General features: G+C 38.2%; 1 protein-coding gene across 3 annotated transcripts in view; it reads right to left on the bottom strand.

Moving 5' to 3' along the window:
• ABCB11 (ATP binding cassette subfamily B member 11) overlaps positions 1-27316 on the bottom strand; it is a 93646-nt gene that overhangs the window by 28878 nt on the left and 37452 nt on the right. For all 3 annotated transcript variants that reach the window (XM_027773845.1, XM_027773844.1, XM_006153563.3), the window contains 9 exons: positions 23028-23141; positions 20314-20424; positions 18239-18364; positions 16680-16883; positions 14974-15144; positions 14316-14517; positions 13424-13493; positions 9972-10074; positions 2866-3039 (listed from right to left, as the gene is read on the bottom strand). In XM_027773845.1, the coding sequence (XP_027629646.1) occupies positions 2866-3039; positions 9972-10074; positions 13424-13493; positions 14316-14517; positions 14974-15144; positions 16680-16883; positions 18239-18364; positions 20314-20424; positions 23028-23141 (1275 nt within the window). The remainder of the gene's footprint in view (positions 1-2865; positions 3040-9971; positions 10075-13423; positions 13494-14315; positions 14518-14973; positions 15145-16679; positions 16884-18238; positions 18365-20313; positions 20425-23027; positions 23142-27316) is intronic.

The following is a 27316-nucleotide window of genomic DNA, read 5'->3' as shown; positions in this document are numbered from 1 at the left end:
GAGCCAGTTCCAGAAAAAAAAAAAAAAAAAAAAAATAAGTGCCTGACAAGGAATTCAGGACCCTTTCCATAGCAACTCATATATAAGGTTTGAGTAAAATTGAGTGAGTATATTCTTTTCTCTGCTTTTATAAGAGAAGAAGAGATAACAAGCCAAGAGGCTGACATTCTGGATTTCTTTCAAAGACCAAACATCCAGGATGTAGGCTCGGATCTTCTCGTACTCAGCCCCATTCTCTACAGCTACAGCAGTGTTCAGGGTGATGCATTTCTAGAGTTCCTCCCTTGTAGAACAGCGACTTTGTGAGAGCAGGGGGCAGCCTTGGTTTTCTTGTCTTCCCCTGTATCCCTATACCAGCAACAGTGCCTGGCGAACAGTAGTGACAATAAATATTTGTTGAATGAGTGGGTTTTTATGTTTAATATTTGTCTTCCTCAGTTTAATGTTTTCACCCAGGAAAGCACCTGACTGGCAGGGCATTCGCCAGTCAGCACGATGTCCAGGGGAGATAATCATTAAGTATCTGGTGATTGAATAAAAACATTTCATTTTACTTATTCACTCCTCTATTTTAATTTGACCAGGGGAAGACACACAGAGAAAGAGAGAGAGGAAGGTGAGAAAGAAAGCACCAGGTCTAGGACTTGAACTGTTATCAGCCATGTAGAAGTGTCCAGCACCTTAGCCACCATGCCACCTGCTGGTCCCCCATTTCTTTTATATTTAGATATTGTACTCACTTAGAAATTAAGGAATCTACATTAATTATTTAAAAGATGTTTAGCATTAGATCAGTTAGGGGTGCAGTGTTAACATGACTGGAGCCACATGGGAAAGGTCTTGGGTTCATGTCCTGGGACCTCCTTGAACAAACCCGTAGTGCACATGTGAGGGTCATCCAGACGGCTGAGCCTGGGAATGGTACAGAGTGAGGATCATGTTGAGGGTACTTCACTCTCTCTCTCTCTCTCCCCCCCTCTCAGAAAAATAAATAAATAAATAAATAAATATATAAACAAACTAAAAAAAAAAAAAAGATTTTAAGCATAAAAGGCTTTGACACCATGTAACCAGAAATTTGATCAACCAGAATTGATTTCAATTTCCTACATCCCTGATATTGACATGTCTTCCTTACCACAAGAGGGCAGTGTGAAACTTAAAGCTGTGGCTGGGGCTCTCTACACAATTGACTTGATTTTGTGGATTATTCAGGTCTTTCTGTACACCTCAAGCCTATGGAGACATTTTTTTGGTCAGGCCTGGCCTCTATCTGAGAGGTGACAAGAAAGAAGTGGAGGAGGGAACCAAACTGTAAGGTTTAATCATTTACTAAGCTCTGACAATATGATGTATTGGCAAACCTTGAGGTTGGGCTTCAGGAAATCTAAATTCTAATCCTGGTCCCATTACCTAATGGCTGTGTCACCATGAACAAGATAAAAAAGACATTCCGGTACTAAGTTTCCTTCCTCTTGGACCTCACAAAGTGTCTGTATATTATGAATTTCCAGAAAACAGGATAGCATTTTGCTATCATGATATGATATGGCTAATTTTGCAACGGCAAACTTTTATTAGAACCTGTCTCTGCAGTCACACTGTCTGGATTTGAATTCCACCTTCGCCACTTGCTATCCTAAATTCTCTGTACCTTGGTTTGTTTCTTTGTAAAATGAGAATAATACGAATACGAATACCTAGCAGGGTCAGCAGGTGGCATGGTAGTTGAAACACTGGACTCTCACATGGTCAAACACAGTTCAAGTCCCAGACCTGGCAGTTTGCTTTCTCATTTCCTCTCTCTTTCTCCTTTTCTTTCTGTCATCAAAATAAAAAATAATAATAATAAATAAAAGTAAATAAATAATTCTTTAAAAAATACCTAACTCAGGTAATTATTGGGGAACTTAAATGAAATATTATACATAAAGTCCTCAGTGCCTAATAAATGTTTGTTGTTATTACTATTTATTATTATTACAACAGTAAAGTCAAGTGGAGAATATCAAAACTCCTAGAAAGTGAAAAATTGAAACGTTGTTTTTTGTGTTTGTTGTTGTTGTTTTAGGTTTTTGCCACAGAGTGTGTGTGCTTGTCAGAAAGAGACAGAGAGAAGGACAATTAGAAAGAACCCCCAGGGGGAATGGCCATGATGCAATCCTTTCTCTTCTCAGGATTTTGGGCACACACCTGCCTGTGTCTGATGTGAGTTCCAATCCACTGGACCTGGGACTTGAACTGTGTTCAAACATGTGGAGTCCTGCCCCTTAACAATCATGGCAGCTGCTGGCCCCAAAAATAAGCTTATTTTTAAATGCATGTTTCATTTTAGTTCTTTCTTTTTTCTCCAGTTTCCCTCTGTCTCCTTATTTCAGTGGCTCAATCAGCAGGAGAAAAGAGAATTACACCTCATGCACTAGCACTTGCTGTTTCATCAAACTTTGTACCTCAGCTATTCGGCAGGATCAAAATTGTCCTAAAATACTTTTGCATTATTTAATGAGCTGCTTTGCATTCAGATTTGGTTTACATATAGGTAATACACATGCCCTCCTCTAACACTAAATTTGCAGCGATATTACCATCTGTTACAGGCATAATGCCTGTGCGAGTGTCCTGCCAGCTGGAATGACAGTGCTCAGCTACACCTTCTCACCTTCTGTGAGTTGGAGACTTGAGGAATGTTTCACCCTTTAAAGATGAGACAAAAGAGCTACCACAAAAAGAGCTGAAGACTTTCAAACAAAGAGCCAACCTATGAAAAATGATAATATTCACTGATACAAAAACAGAAGGTATGAAACTACAAAAGTAACTGTGAAGGCATGAAAGGTAATAAAACTAGTCCAGCTGCTTGCTTACCCCAAGAATCTGACTGAATAAAAATGCAAAGAGGGGTGTGATGGTCCCATTGACAGCTGCACCCACAGTCCCTGCCAGCATGTAGGGCCACTCCGGAGCATTGAACTTCAGAATCCTCCTAACTGGGGCAGGTTCAACTTCTTCTTCTTCTTCTTCTTTTACAGGAATTCCCTTCTATTTGAGGGAAGAGATAGTCATATTAGTCATCCAGATATAGATGCAGGCATTTTGCATATACTCTTAATACCACAACAGTCCCTTTGCAATTCACTGAAGTCAGAGTGATAGCTTCATGGGTTAGGAGTGAATGACCTCAAAGATCTATGAGATTAGTGGTTGTTCATTGTCCAAGGAATGGTTTTGAGTTTTTTGCAACCATGCTGTGGCTTAGAAGGGACTGAATCTAGAGCACTGGTCATCTGAGGGTGAGTTTGTAGTTCTCATTTCACGATCACATATGTATTATCTCTCAGGGAGTAATAAATACATTGGGTCTTTGACAAAAATAACTCCAGACTTAATGAAAACCTTTGCTTTAGTTTACATATATAAAGACTTATAAAATTTTCAAGATTTATCTTTCATAAGTGTCAAAGTTCTATAATCTAGTAACCGGCTAATAATTTTAAAAACTATCAAGTGGTTTCAATAGCAATCATTTGCATGTTTTCAATAAGGTCATTAGTGCCCAGAAGTAAGTGGTTCCCCAAGTAGTCTTCTAAACTTCGTATTTTCTTCACAGAGAATAAAAATTAGTCATTATTTCCCATTTTTTATCTTTTTGGTTGACTTTGAAATGTCAGAGCTAGCACAATTTTTGCTTTTTTTTTGGAGAGGTTTTTGCTATAGGGCTCGTGCGCTCACCAGACAGACAGAGAGACAGAGAGACAGAAAGCGAGAAATCACCCCACAGGGGGGATGGCCATGCTGCAATCCCTTCTCCTCCATTCTCCTCTTGGGATCTTGGACACGCACGCACACATGCCCGGCGTGAGTTTAAGCCACCGGGTCCAGGACTCGAACCACGGTCGACTTCGTGGGAGTCCAGCAACATAGTCATTACGCTAACTGCTAGTCCCCAAGAGCTAGCAAATTTTTATCCTCTCAAAGGCACATGTTATATTCGAACGCTATCATTTCTTCATTAGAGACATTATGCACTGCTTATCTTTAGACTCTATAATTGATTCAATAATTTGTTGGGTCTTATTATTCATTTTAATTGAGAAAGGATTTCAACTGGCTTATATAGATTTGAATTGATTTTTTACTTTTCCTATTAGAATATGTTAAAAAAAAAACCTATATCAAGTCAACTACAAAACTACTTATTAGTGTTATTTTTCACTAATGTAATCCATCCTTTAGGTAACTGAATAGCAGGAATAGATGACAGCAAAGAACTTCAAATACTTTCCCTTTGCTTACAAAGTCAAAAACCACATTACCAATTCAATTTAGGTAAAAGCCTGGTGTCATGTCCCTTTCATTATCGTTTCAAGCCAAGTAGGATGAAAGAAGACAGCTCAGGTTGGTGATGCATTTGTTATTGCCTTCATTTCAACATCTCTCTTGGCCTGCCCTCAACACTTTGTCATTATTATTCACTCATGCAGTAAATCCTTCTGTTCAACTACTTCATCTCTGAAAGCTTACTAATTCTAAGTAACCAATGCCAGAGAAGAATAGTGCCTGGGAAAGCATGAGTGGAACAGGCATAGAAGGAATGTGTTCTTGGATGAGTCCTGCATAGCCACTAACAGAAGACATCATCCAACACTATAGCATCGTGGGCCTCAGTTACCTTAAGGGGAGTGAGTTGGTCTAGGCTGTTCAGGGGAGATAGACTCTGGGTCGCTTGTGTTTCTGCACATCTTGTGACAGAGGCACTGAATAATTGGGTTATTTTTCCAGGAGGTCTGTGTGACAAACAGCTTTGGAAGGTAGAAATGGTCTCATCATCCCAAGCAAAGGACAGATGGGCTTACTGTTCATTGTAAAGAAGTCAAGCTCAAGTCTAGCAGTCTCCTCCTATAACACAAACTACTTCCTTTGCTTGTATTATCTGACCTCTCTATTTTATCTTGTGGGTACAGGGCATTGGGTTGAAGAACCAGTGCAAATGCTGAGCTCTGGCCACAGCTATGGCTTTTGTCTCTAACTCAGGGCTCTTGTGGGTTTTGTCAGCATTCATCAAATTGTTTCTGTTTAACTGGATAGCTTGAAACTGAGCAAAATATCAGAGTCTTTACAGTTCTTACGCATCTTTGGTATCCAGATCTGGATGCTTAGAGTTATGTGGGTCAGTGATTAAAGCTACAGACTCCAGAGTCGCATCACCAGAATTCCAATTTCGTAGGCCTAAGTGTGCATCCATGTTTTAAAATATTCTTCTCAGGTAATTCTGGTGACTAAACTCAGTTTGTACAATTCTCAGCAGTGTACCTAGATTCCATAATTGTATGTTTTGGGTGTATCAGTTGTTCTGTATCATCTAAGGGTACACTTTTAGGACTTGTGAAGCCACACTAGCACTCACTAAATTCTGCCTGCTCACTAGTAACATTAAACTCCAGAATTTCCAGGGACCATTGCCCCACAAGATGGTCCATCCATAGCCTGATAGGATGGAAATTTTCCTGACCTGGGGGCAAAAGGAATTTCTAACTCTAAACAACAATAGAGACATTTGTTGCAATATAATATTTGTACCGTAGTTTTCATTTCAAGATAAATAAATTTAAAATGTAATTACTTTGAATAATTTCCTTTTGTTCCCCTACACTAAAAGTTAGATTTTTAAAGGAAGCTGTTCTATAACCCCCCACATATCTACACAAAAGGCAGCTGTCAAGCTTGAATGTTATAAAAACTAAAATATCTGGCCCTAAGTAATGGACTTTTGACTGCATTTTTATTGGGTTGTCAGAAAAGTCATGACACATCTTTGCATAGACAAAATAGAAAAAACATGTCATGACTTTCCTGACAACCCAATATTTGATGTAGCTTAAAGAACAGAGAAGAATAAAAGAAAACTATATAAAATAGAATTAAAATCATTCTGTAAGGACAATTTTTCCTCTGCCTTTGTAAAATTGAATATAAAGGAAAGATAAATAAATTACCAGCAAATCAGTAACTCATAGAGTGAGGTAGAAGTTTAAAGTTTATATATATTTCCTCATTGCACAGTTTATATCTCTATAGTAGAACTGGCAGTTGCACAAAGCTTAGTTTTTTGTTTGTTTGTTTAACATATGTAAAAAAGTACCTGTCAGCAACTCGTGGAAGGGAGAGTGACAGTAGCTCTTCTTTATCTGCACCTGATAAGTGCAATCAATGTTTATAGGATAGAAGAATGAATACAACTTTTATGCCTATTGCACATGTATGCAATAAAACATTTATTTAATAAATACTGATTGCTCATCTACTGTGTAAATGATTCAGTGCTAGATACTGGATTTCTCCCAGTTTCCTTCCTTACATCTCCTTATATAGGCCACGGGAAAATATGCGACTTCCTACTTAAATCTTATATACTGCTTTCTATACTTCATGACACTCGCTCCTGGATTCCAATCAACAATGGTCTCCTGCTTTGATGATAACTTTAAGACTTCATGACAAGAAATGGTAACAAAGGATCAGAGGTTTTCCAAATGAACGGATAAAGATAGCAATAGGTGCTGTTACTCTCCTATTGTTTAACCACTGACTACATCCTAGTTTATAAGTTAAGTGTGATGAAATTATGGATATTTAATATTTTATTCTGATTTGATATTATATATATTCTTTCTTATTTTTTAGTTTCACCGGAAGAGATGTCTAAATATCAGATACTAAAACCTCTAGGCTGCATGCTTTCCCTAATCTTAATTTTATGATTCTAACTGAGATCTGACCTCATTCGCGGGAGCTGAATGTACAGCTCAGAGAATGAGACGAAATGGACTACAGTCTTAGCCAGTCAACAATGGTCAGATCTTGGGCAAGTCACCCCACTTAGACTGGAGGAGCATGGACGTATGAAACCATCTCTCCTGTTGTCAAGAGTCAATACTCTAGCAGCCCACAAGGTGGAGATAACTCCTTTATGTAAGAAGACCTTCAGAAAAGTCATGGAACACTTGGCAAACTACAGAAGGTAAGGTTAGGCCTTCTCCATCAAAATGAGAAAAAGAAAAGATTTCACCAATGCTTGGGCTCCAGAGCTTAGTGAAGCATTAAAATACTTTAAAATGCCAAAAGTGAGCAACATTTATATGAGTAAATCAACAGTGTTATTTGGGATTAGAAATTCCATAAATAAGATAGTATAAACCCTAATTCTATTGTTTCTTTCTTTAAAAATTATACTTTTTAATCTAAAGGACTCTAATATAAATAGCATACAAACTAGTAGTGTTGATAGAAGACCTTTTCCTCTTGGTGCTTTAGCAAAATCACATTGGCTTTTCTTCTTTTTTGTTTTTCTCTCCCTCTCTCTCTTCTTCCTAATCTCCCTTTACTAAAGAGAAAATATAAAGTGGCATATCTTAAAAAATTATACTGGTTTACATTTAATTGTGTTTAATTGTCTTATTCTTAATTTATAATGTCGGTGACTAAAATATACTATGGATATTGTAATGTCTTTAAAACTAACCCCTATATTTTTTCTTTTAAGAATTATTTATTTTTAGGGACCAGCAGTTGGCATAATGGCTATGTTACTGGACTCCTATGTAGTCGACTGAGGTTCAAGTCCCAGACTCGGTGGCTTAAACTCATGCCGGGCACATGGGCATGCATGCCCAAGATCCCAAGAGAAGAATGGAGGAGAAGGGATTGTGGAGTGGCCATCACCCACTTGGGGGATGATTTTTCGCTTTCTGTCTCTCTGTCTCTCTCTCTGTCTTTCTGGCAAACACACGCACCCTATAGCAAAAATCTCTCCCTCAAAAAAAATTATTTATTTTTAATTTTTAAAAAAATTTGAGCAGACACACACACAGAGAGAGAGAGAGAGAGAGAGAGAGAGAGAGAGAGAAAGAGAGACAGCTGGTCCGGGACTTGAACTGTGGCCAGCTATGTGGGAGTGTCCAGTGCCTTAATCACTATGCCACTGGCTGGTCTCCTAACCCCTATATTTTATTTCCTTTTATTTGAATGGCTTCTGTCTGAGTTTTTCCTGCATCAGAACTATATGGGAATCTGATCTCCAGATCTCCGGGAAATGTGATGTTTCTCTACAACTGTGTTTGGCCATCTACCAGCTTAAGCAACAACTATGAAAAAGTCAGGTTTTCCTTCCCTTACCTCCTTCTCTCTTCTTTTACTTTTATCATCAAACATATACCCAGGAACTAGGGGAAAAAAATAAATACAAATGCTAAAATTGAATTTGGTTGGTACTGCTAGGTTTGGAATTTCAATGTAGTGTTGGTTCTTTCTCCCTTTAAATTCTATTAAATTTTTATTCTTATATAATGTATCTTATAGTTATTTGTAGAAGCACCACAGATGTAAATGAAATAGCTATTTCTAGAACTAGAAGAGGAGGTTAATCTTAAACAGCAAGGTACAAGAAGAAACCATACTTTCTAAATATGTTTTTTTCACACTGCAATTCATCCTGCTACTTCTGAGAAAAAGAAATGTATTTAAACCTACTTTATTAGATATTGGGACCTCTATTCATTCAGTATAATATATTAAAACCAAAAGAGAGTCTTAATAATCCACCTTTCATAGTCATAAAGTCATAAGTAGTACTATATTCCAAATTTTCCATTGCCAAACAATGTTGGTAACTACTACTTAATGGTGTCACATGTTGGAATCTGATCAGAGACTTCGAAATTATATCACGCATGATGGATGTGTTTGTAATTCAAATATTTTCTGACTTTCTTTGATAAATATTTTGGTTGTTCTGTGTGTTCATTCCTCTCCTATATCTTTCATTTTTATGCTATTTTGAATTATGTTAAAATCCATAGCGTTATTTTAAAGGCATCCTGAAACACCACCAAATTGTGTGAAGTAAGCAAATGCCTGTAAAACCTAATTGGCCTGCATTCATTCAAAATCATGATAACCTGTGTAAGATCTAGTCCTATCAAATATCTTTTCTGATCTGCTTTTGCCAATTTTATTAGAGTTTAAAATATTTTGACACTTGAGAAAAGAATATTTGGTTTATTCATGAAAACTTTAAAAGGATACTACATAAAACAAAAACCTGTTAAGTATATGTAACATGTTTATGTTCTTATGATTATCAAACACTATTGATCTTTAGTAGTCTAACTTTAGTTAATATGTATTCTTCTTTTTCTTCTTTTATTTTTTAATTTTTTTTGAGAGATTTTTGCCATATGGTGCATGTACTTGCCGGAAAGACAAAGAGGGACACAGAGACAGAAAATGAGAAATCATCCCCTGGGAGGATGGCCACGCTGAAGTCCCCCCTCCTCCAGTCTCCTCCTGGGATCCTGAGCATGCACACACATGCCCAGGATGAGTTTTAAGTTGCCAGGTCTGGGACTCAATCCATGGACAACTATGTGGGAGTCCAGTGACACAACCATTATGCCAACTGCTGGTCCCATTAATATGTATTCTTAAAAGTAATTGGTTAGAGGGACCAGCAGATGGTGTAAAGGCTATGTCATTGGACTCCCATATAGTTGACCATGGTTCAAGTGCTAGACCTGGTGGCTTAAAACTCACACCAGGTACATGTGCGTGTGTGCTCAAAATCCTGAGAGGAGAATGGAGAAGGGATTGCGGCATGGCCATCCCTCGCCCCAGGGAGTTATTTCTTGCTTCCTGTCTCTCTGTCTCTCCAGTGAGCACACATGCCCTATAGCAGAAATATCTCTTTCTTTCAAAAAAAAATAGTGATTGGTTAGCTAATATGTTACTTTTTAAAATCAGTATAAAGTTTAGAGTTTTCATTAGGTCCTAATGGATTCCTCCAATGGGCGCGACTTAGTAAATGAAAGTTTACTAGATATATGTCTAGAAAACTCATATGCTCAGGTTTATAGGGCACACAACAGTCCCCAGGAGAGATTTCATACATTCCCCCACATGACCAATTGGAGCCTGACCTTTCTATCTTCTTCGTAAGTAGACTTATGATCCACCACGTTTAATGGAGTCTCATGTGCCAGGTAAGAAAGCTGAGACTTGGAGCGTTGCCGGATAGAAGCTCTGTAAACAAACAGAAAGATCAAAGTCTTGATTGTGGGTAGGATGGAACAGGATTCAACTGGTGTCCAAATTTACATCACATATGTCAAATAAACAGAAATGTTTGGTAAGGTAGGTCACATGGCAACCAGGTAAGGAAGTTTCTGGGTTAGGTTTGACAGAGGCAGTCTTAGGACAGAGCTAATCAGGCTGGTTGTTTTGGGCCCCAGCAACCTGAATCTGTTGGACCCAGACTCAGAGTGCAGCTAGGGAGGGTCATCAATTCACCAACAAAACAAAAAAAAGGTCCAAGATGCAAATACAGCCAGCCATATTTACATGTTTCTGCTAATTACCACCATGGCAGTGGTTCATTTCTTTACCTCTCTCTGTCATAGATTGTAGTTTTGATACTCTCTCTCTCTCTCTCTCTCTCTCTCTCTCTCTCTTTCTCTCTGTCATACCTGTGTTTACTTTAGCAAGATGCCACCTGGATACAAATGAGCTGGTAGGAACCAATAGGGTCCCTAGTGAGATTTTCTCCAGGTCCTGTACTACCTCTTTGGATGCATTAATACAAATCTTATTGAAGTATAATTTAACTTAATGTTTTCATTCATCTCTTTCTTCATTCAACAGAAGCTTATTGGACATGTACGATACACAAACTAAGCCAGGTACCATGAGAAACACAGAGACGTTCACTCACAGGCAGGAGTTTACATCTTATTGAAGAGTAATGCATGTACATCACTGTGATGGAATGAAGAATGTGGTAAGTGCCATGAGGCAGATTTGAAGTACAATTTTGGAAATTCAAAGGAAAAAAAAGTGTATAGCAGGTATAACCAGGAAAGGCTTCATGGAAGAGATGGTTAAGGTAGGATTAGAGTATTTGCAGAACAGAGAGAAGAGTATTTCTGGGTGAAAGAAGAGTATAAACAGAAGTGTGGAAAAGGAAGAGATCAGGGTTACTCATTAAATATACCTAGTACATGAAAAAGGAGGAAATGATTGCTTCTTACTTTTCCCCCTAAGATCCCAGAAAGGACACTCTCATTCACCTCTAAGTAAAAGTTCAGGGATTATGTTGTGACTCTCAAAGAAAGAAGCTTCCTGACAAATGAAGCCAATGGTGAAAAATGGAGCTGAGAAGGAAAGAGAGTGAAACTATGTCTACATTGGACAAAGCACTAAAGTTCTAGATTTGTTTGAAGCCAAAACACTATTTAGTTATGTGAGCTGATTCTTTCCCTTTAAAAATTAAAAGTTGGATTTGGTTTTCAATCATTGCAAAGAAACTCTTAAATGATACAGGCAATATTGAAGACAGGGGAGGTGGGACACGATCAAAGCTGTGTTGGGGTCAGTCCATGGCCTGGTGGTTAAGGTAAATGGATCCCACATGGTTAGCCCTGTGGTTAGAGTCACTGGATCCTACAGCTTGAAAAACATGCTGGGTGCATGTGCAGTCATGTTCAAAATCCCTAAAGGAGGGAGGAGTGTTTTCTTGAGATCTCTCTGAGTCTTTCTTTCCAGTGAGTGTACTCACCATCCGGGAATTTTTTTTCCTTTTTTTTTTTTAAGTGAAAAAGCAGCCATGATTTAGAAAGCTTAATCTGGGGTGATATAAAGAGAGATGTTAGAGATAAGGAGACCTACATCAACAGCGTAAGCGCAAATGAGATGAAGCTATTAATATGTCTCTCTCTACCACTTTGTATCCTTGTGAAATTAGACAAAAACAAATATCAAAACGGCACCTGCCTGCTATATGCTCATCTCACCTTAAGGCTAGATGTCATGTCAACTTGATTATTCTAATTTGTTCCCACATTCTGTTAATGGCCTGCCATCCTCTTAGTCACCCAGGTTCAGCACCATGCATTTATCTCAAGGCCTCCCTTCTCCTCACTTTTGCAGTTGCACTGTTGCCAAGACTCATAGCTGAGCATGTAACACCTTCCCAGCCCCAGTTCCTGCCAACAAACTGGTCTTTGGGACACCCCCATTCCCTCTCACCTGGCTTGAACCTCTACAGCAACAGAGTCTTTTTCTTTGGGTTTGGCAACTAAGATGGGATTATCTTTTCCAGAAGATGTACAGAATAGACTCATGTCACCTGGAGAGAGCAAGGTGCATAATGGGGGGAGACTTAAGGCCATGGGTCTAAAAAGTAAACCCCAAAGAATGCATAAAGGTAAGAGGTAAGAGAAGGAGAAGGTGTCAAATTGACTGACTCCCTTTTCTGAGCATGGGAAGATCTATATCCTTGTCCCCTTGGATTCTTACTACTTTTATACAGTATTTCTAAGTCTCTCCCGCTCCCCAATACCCAAACTATCCCACTCCTGCTAGGCAGGGGTTTTTACCTGACAGTTGGCTCCCCATGTAATCTACCATAAACAGCAAAGTACAAATTCTATCACATTCCTTTCCAGAAACCTATTACAGCTACTCCTACATGACTCAGAAACTGTGTACCACTTCTCACTGTAAATAAAAACAGCTAATTTAAGGAATAAATACTCACATACTCTCTCAACATTATTATTTAGAAAATGAGTTGCTGTTATTCATTGAATTATTCTTGTACCTAAAACATATGGCTGGAGAGAGACTCAGCCATTGGAAGGTTAAAGCCAAGGAAATGATACAAATGAGCATTTCATTTAGTTATTGTTCTGCAAAAAGCAAAACAAACTAACTAAAAATCTTGTCTGCATACATAGTGAGACTTTTTATTAAGAGGGATTTTCGATATAGGACACATGCACTCACCAGAGAGAAGAGAGACAGAAAGCAAGAAATCACCCCCTAGGGGATGGCTACACAACAATCTCCTCTCCTCCATTCTTCTCTCAGGATCCTGGGCACCACACAAGTGCACCCAGTGTGAGTTCCAAGCTGCTGGGTTTGGAACTCCAACCACAGTCAGCTACGTGGGAGTTCAGTGACGTAACCATTACATCATCTGCTGGTCCCCATAATGAGACATTTTTATTCAGACTTCTATTTCTTTCTCTGAAGGAGATTAATAGTTACTTATACATAGGTTATATTTCTGGATTTCTCATCCAAAAGTCACCAAAATATAGAATTTATGAAGTTGTTGCCAAATAAAAAATGTTTATATTAGAAATGATATCTGATCTTAATAATAACCTATAAGTAATCTACTTAGAATTAATGCCATGTGGTTCATCTTAAAGATAAGAAAAGGTTCATTTGCATGTCCATATAACACAAGATCAGAAATCTGCTTATGATTCTCCTTGTTACCCCTGAGATATTGCCTAAGGAGCATAGCTGCAAAGGGCTCCTGACTATAGCTGAAAACTTAAAAATCTGCCTCTTGGCTTGAGCTTACCTTAAACTCTCTTGGTAGCTCCCTCTGCTAAAGGTCCTCTGAAGTTTGTTACCGTCGGTGGTATCTTCTCCTGTTCAGCACAACATGAGCAATTCCTCAGTACTTACAACAAGCAGAACCACCTCTACAGGGAATTATTTACTGCTTGCCTAGAATACAGTTACTATATTTGATGCCAAACATTCTATTAACTTCACTGCAATAAATAAGACTTATAACTTGTCTGACAATTTTAGTTTAACATTTTCCAAATATTCAAGTCATTTGAACCATATAATAACCTGTTACCTCTACAGAAATAAGTATCTTTTAACATGAGTCATAAAAATCTAAGCAAAGCCCACTAGAAATGGCAAAAAAAGAAGTTACAGAGCCATCAAATTCCTCAAAAGCCTATTTAGAATAACTCACACATGTTAATCATATACAGTAGTTATACTCAAAGGAGTTCACAAATTTTGTTAATTATATTTAGTTAATTTATTAGTTAATTTATTTAGTTTAGTTAATCTGAAAATTCAGGTTGATTTAAGAGAAGATGCACTGGAATCTAAAGTATTTATCTCCATTTGGAAACTATAATACTGTTTAGCCATTGGTTAATTCACTCAGCCAATAAGAATGGAACTCTTATTATGTGCAAGACACTCTTTAGGAAGCCTCTTCTATTTGCAAAGAGTAAAGAAAAGGGGATGGAAAAGTAGAAGACTTTGGATTTAGATCTTTTACTTAATCAAATATCAGCCTCCTGAGCTTCAGTTGTTTCTTTTCTCATTTATATTATGCCTGCGAGGCCCGTTAGGAACACAAAGCAGTGTATAATAAAATGCATAGAAAGCCACTATAAATGTTAACCGGCGCCATGTATAAGAGTAAGGGGAAAGGCACTTGCCCTTTACATTCTCTTTGTGAAGGGCCTCATCCCCTTGACTTTGCAAAGTCACAAGAGTGAAGTAAACGCCTTTCCTTTCCAACAGTTCCTCGTGAGTGCCTCTTTCCACTGCTGTGCCGTGTTCAAAGCCAATGATGGTATTTGCAGCTTTGACTGTGGATAGGCGATGGGCGATGGAAACAATCGTATGCTTGTGCTGAATCTGTAAGAATGTATAGCGTACCATAAATAAGACTAGAAGACAGAGCTGACATTGACCTGAAGGTCCTCTCAGAATCCACAGGGGAGTCAGAACCATGGTCCCTGGGAATATCACTAAGTAGGCTGTGCGGACATCAGAATACAGCCACAAACCCCATCACACATTGGTACAGATGCTACAACTGATTAATACAACACCTAAAAACCAAAAAAAAAAAAAAAAAAAAGGAAATTTTAAAAATCACAGATTACGAGTGTGTATGCTTTTTAAGCAAATCATAACTGTCTTCTGTTATCTCTGCAGAAGATTGTAGTCAGCCAATATTTTTCTACATGATCAGACTGTCTGGGGCCATTGTAGTATCACAACCCTCCCTCCCAGTGAGCTGCTTTTCCTTTAGCAGCACAAGCATGTCCATAAACAAACCTCTACAATAAATTCAGACTTTCCACAAACCTCACTCAGTGCTTTTTGTACCATTGCTTCACTCTCATTATCCAACGCTGAGGTGGCCATGTCTAAAAGTAGAATCTTGGGGTTTCGGATGAGGGCTCTGGCAATGGCTACTCTTTGTTTCTGGCCACCACTCATTTGACCTCCTCCTTTGCCAACAAGGGTATCAAATTTCTAGAGAGAGGATGAGACCAGTCATAGAGAGGAATTTGATGGCTCCTCCCAACAATCCAGCCTGCAGCCCTTTCTATAGTCACTTTCTCCTCAAGCATCAACTTTCACAAGTCCAACTTTCACTGAAAGAAATACCCCTTCCGAAAACAGGTTACGTCTAACAAATATGTGTGTGAGAGATGAAGAAATTGGGGTATGCTTTTATTCTGAGGTTCACTAGACTGTGGAAATGTTCCTCTTTACCTCAACTTCAAATAAAATTTTTCAACCAAAGTAAAAATTGATCAGGGTCCTGAAAATCCATCTTAGAGGATTAAACCACAGACCAAATTCTTGTCTCTTTTTTATAGTCAGACAATATAGCAAATATAATGGAAAAGCTGACTTTATATTGTCAATGAAAGGTCAACCTAGCTTTATAATCGTTGCCATAGATAGCAAGTAGTTACTGAGTATCTCATTTAATAGTGATGTGTTGGTAGTCAGATACTTATCCTGCTTATTATTTGCCAACATGAATTGAACATCTATAAAGATAAAGCATGGTGCTGATATTTTAGACATACCATCTACTTTAGTCCTCACTGGCAACCCATGGGTAAAGTATTGTTATTCACAGCTGGTAAATAAGGAAACGCTGGTCTAGAAAGTAACTTGCAAAATGTTCATAAAACTTGGAAGTAAAGAAGTTACGAGAATCACACTGTATTGAGGCAATCTGATTCTAAAGCTCTATATTTTTTAGCCACTGTATCATTATAGCTATAATCCTGCTCATAAATAGAATTTAGAAGACTGAATAGGAAGTGTTCTAGATCACTGACTCTGGAACTAGACCAGCCACATAGTACCTATCTCTTTTTCTTTGCTGTATAATATTGACCAAGTTATTTGACCTTCTAGAACCTCAATTTTTTTTTTCTATAGATGGGGATAATAATAGCAACTGCCTGGCAGAGTGGTCGTGGGGGTTAAATGAAGTAATAGATGTAAAGTATTTAGGACAGTCAGGGGCTGAGAATGATTTGGCTAGAATGGGGATGGATTGTAGTATGGAGACCTTGTCGGAGATGTCTCTCTCTCTCTCTCTCTCTCTCTCTCTCTCTCTCTCTCTTGCTCTCTAGGAATGAATAGATGAATGAATGTTAAGGATAAAGGGCATTGTGCAAGTTATTATCACATGATAAATTTAGCATCTGCTTAGACAAATGCTTAATGGATGGAATTAGGAAATTGTATAAAAAATAAAATTTTTTAAAAGAAAATTTCCCAGTTTGGGTAGATTTTTAAGTATATTAACAACAAAAGGAGTTTTTCAAATGAAACCTCTTCAGTTTGGTAGGTTTCGACATATAAATGACATGTCTTTAGATGAAAGGGAAAACTCATGTCATTTTTCCAGGCATGAAACTAAAACTTGACACTAAGAATTTAATGCTTCAGGATTCAGATGAAAAGAAATGTATATTACTGTGTAATTGTTGTTTTCTTCTACAAGTTTTAGATTTCTTCCTGGAACAAAAATCCAGAAGTACCTCCGGAAGGTCCATGATGAAGTTGTAGGCATTGGCCGCCTTGGCAGCTTGGACTATGTCTTCCATTGTGGCATCCTCTCTGCCATAGCGAATATTTTCTGCAATGGTGGTGGAGAACAGAACTGGTTCTTGCTCCACTATTCCAATCTGATCTCTAAGCCACTGAACGTTAAGAGACCGAATGTCATGGCCATCCAGAGTCACCTAGAGAACATGAGTACAACATCACACCTCTTGGAATTCTTCTTGGTTCTGGGTCATAATAGTAGGTTGTACTTGACTAATGAGAAAAAAAGTAGAGACCAAAAACAATGTAACACAAACAATTCCTCTTGGAATGTGGCTGTTTATATAAACATAACAATAAGAGGTTGAAATTAAGAATAACTGCAGAACAATTCATTGGAGAAACACAGAAGATGTACAGGTCACTTAATTGGCCCAGGAATGAACAAGTTTCTAATTCCTCAGTGAAGGGTAGACTCAGTTATTTGCCATACTTTGAATATTTTTATTATCTTTTAAGTCGTGACCAAAATTAGACTTCCAAAGATACAATGAAAATAAGCAATGGTCCCTATCTCACATACATGCTTTACAGTTAATTGCACATTCTGGCCAGATTCATCAAGTAACACTTTGCTGCTCAAAAGCCACAGAGGCTATAAGTGAGGGCAAATAAAAATCATTATTAGCAAAAAAATTAAAATCTTACATCAAGCAATCATGGTTTCTCTATATTCAGTGCATAGTTATGGTGGTATGTAGGAAAATATACCCAATCAGAAAATGAAATGACTATCACACAGGAAAATTCCCTTATGTTTTCCATGTTGGTGTTCCATCATATGCATGATAAAAAAAAAAGTCATTGCAACTTTGAGACAGAAGCATGAAGAACATGGGCTTTGGCACCCAAAATACCTGGGTTCAAATCTTGGCTTAGTCACTTACTAACTGAATGATCTGAGGCGAGTCACAATCTCTCTAACTCTCTGCTTCCTCATTTGTAAAATGGGCAGGTGTACTTTTGGGAGTTATTGTGAAAATAAAAATTATTTTTATAAAGGACCTGACATTCCACATGTGACAAATAAATGGCAATTATTAGTATTATTTGTTTTCCTGGTTTCTACATTTATAGTTAAGTAGACACCAGGAAAAAGAAACTAAATAGTTTGTGAAATTACATTAAAAAAAAAAATAAAAAACTTCTTGAAGTAGTGATCAAGGGTTACTTTCTGCCAATTTCTAGCCATATTGGCTTTCCTATTCTTAGAACTTAAAGAAACAATAATGATTTTGATAAAATACAAAGAAACACTGGAATAGATAGTGCACTAAAAGGCAACAATGCCACTTTGAATGGAATTAACTGGTTATACAACGAATACTATCACCATGCATGGAGGTCGTCCCGTCAGTTCAGTTAAAAATCATTTAGTCTATGTGTGTGCCAGGATAGTCTCAGTGTATTGGAAGGCTTCCTACTTGGCAAACGCATCCCCATGCTCCCTCTCTTGTCCCTGTGTGTCGGAAAGTTCCTGGGAGACACACACCATGCCTTCACAGGGGTCGTAGAACCGCTGGATGAGCTGTAGTGCTGTACTTTTCCCAGCTCCACTGGATCCTACCAGAGCTGTCGTTTCCCCTGATTTAATGACCATGCTGAGGTTATTTAAAATCTGGAGAGGAAAGAAAACAACAAAGTTTAGATTGCTACTGTGAGTCAAGTCAGACAATCAGGCTGCAAGTTACGAGACTTTCAAAGAGGCTCTATCCTTATGTCCCAAAGCAATATCCATTGATAACAAGCAAAGCTATATGTAGTGGGCCCTTCGTATTCAAATACCAGCAGTATTTTTAAAAGAAGGTAAGAGTCAGGTGATGGCACAGTGATAATACAACTGGATCTACCTGGGAAAGTCTTGTATTCACATCCAGAGACCTCCCTGTACACACTGGGTACAAATGATCTGAGCTGGCTGAGACTGGGTGTGGATCATGCTGTAAAGACTCTGTTGGGGGTGCTTATCTCTCTTTCATGGAAGAAAGAAAATGAGAAAAAGAAAGAAGGAAAGAAAAGAAAGAAGAAAGAAAGAAAGAAAGAAAGAGAAGAAACTTTTTAAAAAGTCTTTATTAAAAAAAAAAAAAAAAGGCCCAACTATGGCATACAGCATCACCATTTGGGAGACTGGATACTGCACAGGAAAGTCAGGTTTGGTTCCCAGGCCAACCTGAATAGACCAGACATGATTACAGTGGTGTCTGTGATCCCAGTTAATTGAGAAACTGAAGACAATCACAACTGGGCAAGAATCTGTCAGAAATATTGACCTCTGTCTCTTTCTCTATCGTAAAAGAGAAAATGTATATATATATATATATGTGTGTGTGTGTGTGTGTGTGTGTGTGTACTTAAAAGTTATTTTTATTTGTAATAAACATGTGTAAGCTTTAAATTATTTCCTAAACAAGACAGTATGGCAATTATTTACATAGTATTTATATAGTATTATATATTATAAGTAAACTAGAGAAGATTGCAAGTAAATCAGAGGATTTGCATAGGTGATATGCAAAAAGTATATCCTTTACACAAGGACTTTGCACATCTGCAGATGTTGGTATCCACAGAGGGCCTGGAACCAATCCCCCATGGACATGTAGGGAGCTATGTGTATGTGTTTCTGTAATCCCAGCAACTCAAGAGGCTGAGGAAGGAGGATACCCACACAGCAAGATCTTGTCTTTTAAAAAAAGCACAAATAGAAATAGATACACACACATGCAGTACACCTACAGTATATGTAACAGCATTAGAATAAGTTATGCTAACAAGATAATATTTGGTTCTCTGGGAATATTATTAAGATAGTATTAAGATATTATTACTATCTTAATAGATAGTAAGTTATTATTAAGAAAATAATTTTCTTAGAGACAATAGTTGTCTCTGCTAGCTAGAGACACTCTTTAAAATGAGGATTAGGTTTCATTTTAAAACCAGCTCATTCTAGGAGAATAGATCCTAATTTTCCTGTTAAGCTGCCCTTCAAGATACAAGTTCTGTAGGTGCAGGAAAACTAAATTTGCTTCACCACGTGTCCTGACCAATCCCGTAGTTACAGGACACGTGAGCTTAATATTACAAAGTTACCTTTCCGCAAGGACTGGTCCAGTGACTCTGATGAACTTACAGACAGGAAGTAAAAAACTACAGACAGCAGCTTCCTCTGCCACCTCATATCACATACTCAGCGTGCTCCACCTTCTGCAATCCTAAGGAGATGACCACGCTGTACTTCTTGTTGTTCTAAATGCTTTGCGGTTTAATTACAATGCTTATAATGACAGAAACTGCCAGTCATTTCAAAGGTGCATCATACAGTTGGCTCAACCTGAATGTGCTGCCAGGCTGTTCCGACCCAGGGATTTGCACAGTACAGTTATCACAGAGGAATGTGGTGTCACCTGCGATGATGTAACACCTGAGGACATATCCAGAGAAACATGCTTCTGTTCCTTGTTCCTGAAAACCGAGTCAGGCTTCAGGATACACGTACTTGTGGCTCTGGAAAAGAATCATTGAAGAAAACAATGTCCATTGTTTCCAGGAGGAAGATGCACTCACCTTCACCTCTGTTCTCGAAGGATAGCGGAAGGTCACATTATGGAATTCAATTTCACCCTTGATTCGATCCAACTTGTATCCATCTTCTGACATGCAGTCAATGACTGGTTTCTAGAGTGGAATATCAAATATAAAAGGGAGGTAGCACAGCGTGTATGACATACATTTTCTGGCCATCTTAGTTTGAATTTACTCATAAAACAGAAAGAACAATGAGCAGTAAAACATTGCAGAGATATGGTAAAGTTAAGTTGCTGGGATAAATATTAAATATTTATTCATAATACCAATAATAATCACTACTCCTTACTGAGACATTACTATGAGCTGATACTATGTTACTATCAGACATCTTTTGGTAGCCACAGAGGATTACTTCCAGGATTTCTCATGGACACCCAAAACTGCAGATGCTCAAGTCCCTTATACAAAATCATGTTATGATTTGCATATATCCTAAATACCTCTTAACATATACTTTAAATCATCTCTAGATTATCTATGATACCTAGAGCAATGTAAATCTATGTAAACCATCATTATACTGTATATTTTATTTGTATGTTTTTATTGCACTGTTATTTTCTAATCTTTTAAAAAGATTTTATCTGGGGTTGATTGAATCTGAAAATGTATAACCAAACCATGGATATGAAGAGCTGGCAAATGAGCTTAATAATATTATATATGATATAATAATGTAAAAGCATACATACTATACTTTATGTATTAATTTATTGAATTAGTGTCATATATTAAGTTATTACTATGAGATATTATATATTATTATATATCATAATAATATACTATAGTGTATAAAATAACATTAATAATGTTATATAATATATGATTTATTAATATGAAATATGTAGTACTTAACATATAATTAATGTGTAATATATAATAATACATTATTATATATTAAGTTTATTGAGCGATTATTATGGGAAACAATATACAAGATATATTAAAATACTTTAAAAAAATGTATGTGATTGTCATCATAATCTAACTAGACAGGAAGTTGAAGTACAGGACTCTCAGAGAGATAAGTTTCTCTCTTATAACAACACAGCTATTCAACCAAGCTGAGGTCCAACGGCATTGTACATTTGAGTATGCATTGTAAATAATGACCAAGATTGTCTCTTCAAGTGGTGTATTCAAATACCCCAACATTCAACTGACCTCCTAAATTTTAACTCTGTTGTAGTAGTCAGCCTACTCTAAAACCTAACCTTTCTGTTAATTAGATAAGAGTGAGGGCCACGTCCTGCTACTGATACAGTCTAAGGTCAGCTTCTTCTTCTTCTTCTTCTTTTTTTTTTTTTAAGGGGGAAATTTTTGCTATAGGGACCACATGCTCACCAGAGACAGAGACAGAAAGAAAGAAATCACGACCCCAGGGGGATGGCCACATAGCACTCCCTTCTCCTCCAACCTCCTCTTGGAAATCTGGGCATGCATGCACACACACCTGGCACGACTTTTAAGCTACTGGGTCTGGGACTTGAACTACAAGCAACTACATAGGAATCCAGCAATGTAACCATTACGCCATTTGCTGGTCCTTCTAAGGTCAGCTTCTTACCTCTTCTGCAACTAAATAATAAAGTAACAAAAATTTGTCCTGCTAGTTCTATTTAGGGGTATAGTGTGATTTACTTCCTTCTAATAAGGATAATAAAATCTTAAAATGCCTTAATGTTCAGAATTAGTTTCAGTGCTCTTGCAGAGACTTCATCTCAATTGAGCATATAACAGCCCTAAGAATAAGGAAGAATTGAAAAGCTCAATATTTTAATATGGTTTTCAACAATCTCTCCATATCCCAGGATGAAACCCCACGATCTAAAGCAGATAGAGCAATGAACGGTTTCCTCAGGCAGATTACAGCAAATATACTGATAGCTCGAGAGACTCACAGAGCACCTCCATTTCCAGGACTTCTGATTCTTAGCCCATTTTATTCACAGGAGGAAAAGAATGTTGCCAGCTTCCCCTCCTGTGTTTGGCTTTTGACTCCCAGGTTGACCTCTAAGGTGCTTTAAGTAATCAGCCAGTAGAATATTAGACTGTCAACACCCTTTACAAACATGTAGTCTTTCTGCCCCATTCAGAAGATATTCCAATCTTAAGAGCTTGGTCTTAGAGGCTTTCAGGATCAGGCCCCTTCTCCTCTCTCTAGCCTCTGCCCCTTGCTCACTCCATTTAATCACTATAGACTTCTTTGGGCTTCCTCAATTCGCCAAGCCTTCCCCCACCCTAGAGATCTTTCTTCCATGAATACCACCCCAGCTCTCACTTTCCATGCACCACTAACCCCTTCCCAAGTCCTCCTTTGCATGGCTGACTCTTCTTCTGCCACCTCTTTAGAGACTCCTTTCTTGTCACCAATTACTGCCACATTTGCCCTGTTTTCTTTCTTTCCTGACTTACCACTACCTCACATCATCTTGTCTTTAAATGTGCTTTCTTCTTTATTGTTTATCTCCCAGTATGAATAAGAGAATAGGGACCTTATTTATTCTAATTTGCTATTAGATTTTCAGTTTTTAGAATCAGGTCTAGTTCATACAACACTTAGTAAGTACTGCTAAATTAAGCACTGTGACAGTCCTTCCCATGTTTTAACGTCGAGAGTAAATTCCTAAGGGGTTGGTCCCCTACCTCCCCAAACCTGCTAATGATGCTTACTTTTGGCTTTTACATACCCTGTCTATTGTCTCAAAAATGCTCGTGGCTGCTGCACGCCCAGTTGCAAAGGCTTCCAAACAAGGAGACGCATTGCCAAGATTTATCGCTCCTACTATGACACTGAGGAAAATCTGAAACGAAAAGAGACATAGTTTTCATGTGTTTTTTTTGTCAGTGTGTGCACGGCATTCACTATCATTTGAGCCTTTCATGTGAACTCAGAGAGTTCTCAGAAATATTTTTTATGGAAATTTAAAAGCCAAATATCTCTTTTGCTCTTTATAAACCTCTGGAATAGTTTGTCCAGTAAAGCATCACCAATTTCTCCACTGTTTATGATTTAAAAGACTACAGTATTTTTTACTGAACATCACTTTCTGATAAAACGGAACCTATTTTTAAATTTTGAAATGGGTAAGAGGTCTAATCAAGTCAGCATATACCAAGGTCCTTCAAAAAATTGGGGGAAAATGTGTTTTATGAAAAAATTATGCATGGATTTAAACATTTTTTGCACCAAAATAAAACTGTACTTTAATTCTATTTTCTACAGACTTTTTAAAAAAAATTATTTCTTTCACTAATAAAGAGAGAGAGAGAAACAGACCGAGGCGGAGGCAGAGAGACAGCACTCACAACCACAGGGTGTTGATGCTGCAACCCTCCACCAGCCTCAGCCAGCTCCAGATCATGGGTCCCACCATGCCTGACACACTTAGGGAGGTCTTCAGATGCACACTAGGAACCTTTCTGCGTGGGTCCCCTTCACGGAGTGTTCTGTTTTATCACGTGCCACTATCTGGCTCCTCCCACAAACTTCTTGAAGTCCTCTCACAGACACAAAGTGGGTTATAATAATGAAGTGATCACTTGGCTCATTATATAATCAGCTTTACAATGGCTTTCTGGTTAAAGGGTCACCAGTCAATAGACACTAAAGTCAGCTTGACTGTCCTAGAGGTTGGTACATTCAAAATTGACCTACTATTACAGCTATTGCTATGATACTAATATACTAGTCACTAGAATATTGCTATACTACTACTAATAAAAACAACAATAAGATATTATAAGCACTTTATTTGTATTACTTTTTTTAATCCCTACAACAAAAGAGGAAACACATTTAGGGGGGTTCTCAAACTTGCCCTAACTCACAACATGTAATACGTAGAGTAACATTTGAATCCAGTATTTTGACTGCCATTCTGCCTAGCTCCCAGCTTTTACTGCCTAGGCATCTCATGTTGGGAGAAGGCATCCTGACCATGACCAGATATTCTTATCAAATAGCACTATTTTTATCAACACTATTTCTAAAGATGAGGATAAGGCAGTTCCACAAATTGGCCTCTAGAAGGTACACGATCCTCTTCTCCACTCTGTCTACCAAAGAATGGTCCTACTCAAATGACACCCATATAGGAGATTTCACTGGCATCCGTCTACTGCCAGGCTAAATGTTGGCTCCTGAACAAGTGTAGGTTTTTTCAGGTAGTCAAATGATTCCAGTCTGTGGTGATTTTTAGAGGCCAGACCCTTTCCACTGGCTAGGTTGCACCGAGGAAAATTTTCCAAGAGTCATTCTTCACTCTCCTTCTTCCTTGTGGCTGGAGCATCTGGCGCATAGAGCGCCTCAGAGCCTTGCAGCCATCTCCCTCACTCTTCAGTAACTCCTCCATTTCATACATTGGGCTAATTAACAGGACCAAGGCTGCTCTGTACAGGTTATAGACTACCCCCTCACACATTCTCCCTAATTTCCCCAGCCTGTACATGAAGACGAACATTGTTTTTTCATTAATTATGACAGGTGGTTCTTCTCATAAGCAGATCACTTAATATTTCAAGCTGGAATTTCTTTTTCTGTAGTGAGAGTATATACATCGTAGGGTTAAGTGAGATGCTGTGTGTAAAGATGATTAATCCAGTGCTGGTCATCTAAGTAATAGCGATGACGACGATGACAATGATGACAGAACCACCAAGTCTCACACTTAGGAAGTGCTAAAGGGAGCAGACAGAGCAGTTCTTATGGTGTAACTTGCTGTTAAGACCACCCTCATTTGAGGTCTTCCTACCATAGCAAAGGAATCTTCTATAAGTCCCAGACCACAGATTGACATTTTCTGTAAAGGGCCAAAAAGTAAATATTCCAGATTTTTGAGGCTATGTGGGTGCTCGGGCAATTTTTAAACTGCCATGTAGTTCAAGGCAGCCATAGACAATATGTAAATAAATTAGAGACCAGCAGTTAGCATACTGGCTATGTTGTTGTATTTCCATGTAGTTGACCACGATTCGAGTCCTGGACCCAGTGGCTTAAACTCATGCCGGACATGTTTGCGTGTGTACCCAAGATCCTAAGAGGAGAATGGAGCAGAAGGGATTGCAGCATGGCCATCTCCCCTGGGGGGGGGGTGATTCCTCGCTTTCTGTCTCTGTCTTTCTAGTGAGCGTACGTGCCCTATAGCAAAAACCTCTCCGAAAAAAAAGAAAAAAAATATGTAAATAAATTATTGTGACTATCATTCAAATAAAATATTACTTGTAAAAACAAGAGATGAGCTAGGTTTGGGTTGTGGGACATAGTTCATTTACTCTTGGTCTAGGGTATAAACTGACTTACTGGAGGCCTAAATTGAGATTTGGAGTCAAACTCTTGCCTGGACTGGCATTGCAAGTCTTGCCTTACACAACCCATCTCTCTGGAGGTTCTTAGGAAAGAGTAAGACAAAACACCATCATAGTAGATAGCACATGTTCCAGTCAACCAGCATTTTTTACCCCAATTACCATGTTTTAGCCCTGTGTACAGCAATGTGGAAAGAGAGGCTGTGGTGGAACAATCTACTGTATTGGTGTGCAGGACTGTACTAGAGAACAAGGGATCCGTAGCCTCTTGGAAGACAAATCCAAAGGCAAGAAAATGCTTCCCCAGAAGCAGAGAGTCCTGAGCTCAATCCCACTCTATGCCACTTGGTACATTTTCTTAACCTCATGGCCTCCATCTTATTTTTTAAGTGGTAGTAAAATTATACCAATTACATAGTGAAGTAGTGAGTATTACATATGGTAATTTTATTAAATACCTCATGCAGTGCTTGACTCCTTGTATACCCTAAATACATGCTACTTTCTATTATTGTCAGTCGTTATACCTTATTATTGAATCCTGAAATGTAAGGGCATAAAATAAAAGCCTTACGCACCATTTAATTCCTCTTCAAATTTCCCTAGCAGAACACATTTTTTATCTGTACACAAGTGTCGCTAATTACAGCCATTGATGGAAACTACTTACCACTTATGCTCAATTACCATGCAGTCAGTAATGATTTTGTGCACAATCAAATGTACTAGATTAACCTAATCATTAATTAGTTTAGTGGATTAAAAGACTCCACTCACTACTACTCAGTCTTCATAGGTTGCTGCTCAGTAGTTTAGCCAAGAACTCGTGAGCAGGAAGGAAAAGGAGGGAAAGCAACCCCCAATGGGACCTGTTCATCCACAATTCTTTTCCCTCCAATTCTTTTTTTTTTTCCAGAGAGATTTTTACTACAGGGTACATGCACTTGCTGAAGAGACAGAGAGACAGAAAACAAGAAATCACCCCTCAGGAGGGATGGTCACACCACTTTCTCTTCTCCTCCATTCTCCTTTCGGGATTTTGGGCATGCACATACACATGCCCATATGAATTTTAAGCTGCCAGGTTCAGGACTTGAGCCAAAGTTGACTATATGGGAGTCCAGCGATGTAACCACTTTGCCATCTGCTGATTCCTCCCTCCAATTCTTAATCCCATTGGGATCCTAGACACATGCGTACTTCAGGACTCAAACCCTAGTCAGCAATATAGGATTTGGCTTCCCCTGTACAATGCTGACTGCTGCCCCATCAAAAGACCTTTACTTGGGACCAGCAGGTGGCGTGGTGGTTAAGGTGTTGGACACTCCCACGTGGTTGACCATGGTTCGAGTCCTGGACCTGGTGGCTTGCTTTCTCACTGTCCTCTCTCTCTGTGTCTCTCTCTGGTCAAATTAAAAAAAAAAATGAATGAATGAATGAATGAATGAATGAATGAATGAATGAATGAATGAATGAATGAATGAATGAATGAATGAATGAATAAATAAATAAATAAATAAATAAATAAATCTTTTTTAAAAAGGCCTTTAATTCACTGCTTCAGGCTGGAATTGTGCTTATTACTGGAATTTCAGTCTGCTAATTCTTTGTTTCCACATATCTGAACTGTTATCCATGCACACCTCTGTGTAGACATAGAATGAAAAGAAGG

This window comes from Tupaia chinensis, unplaced genomic scaffold, assembly GCF_000334495.1.
Source record: "Tupaia chinensis unplaced genomic scaffold, TupChi_1.0 Scaffold000381_1, whole genome shotgun sequence".
Taxonomy (NCBI): Eukaryota; Metazoa; Chordata; class Mammalia; order Scandentia; family Tupaiidae; genus Tupaia; species Tupaia belangeri.
The sequence above is the reverse complement of the archived record's forward strand: the minus strand, read 5'-3'. Positions and strand labels throughout refer to the sequence as shown.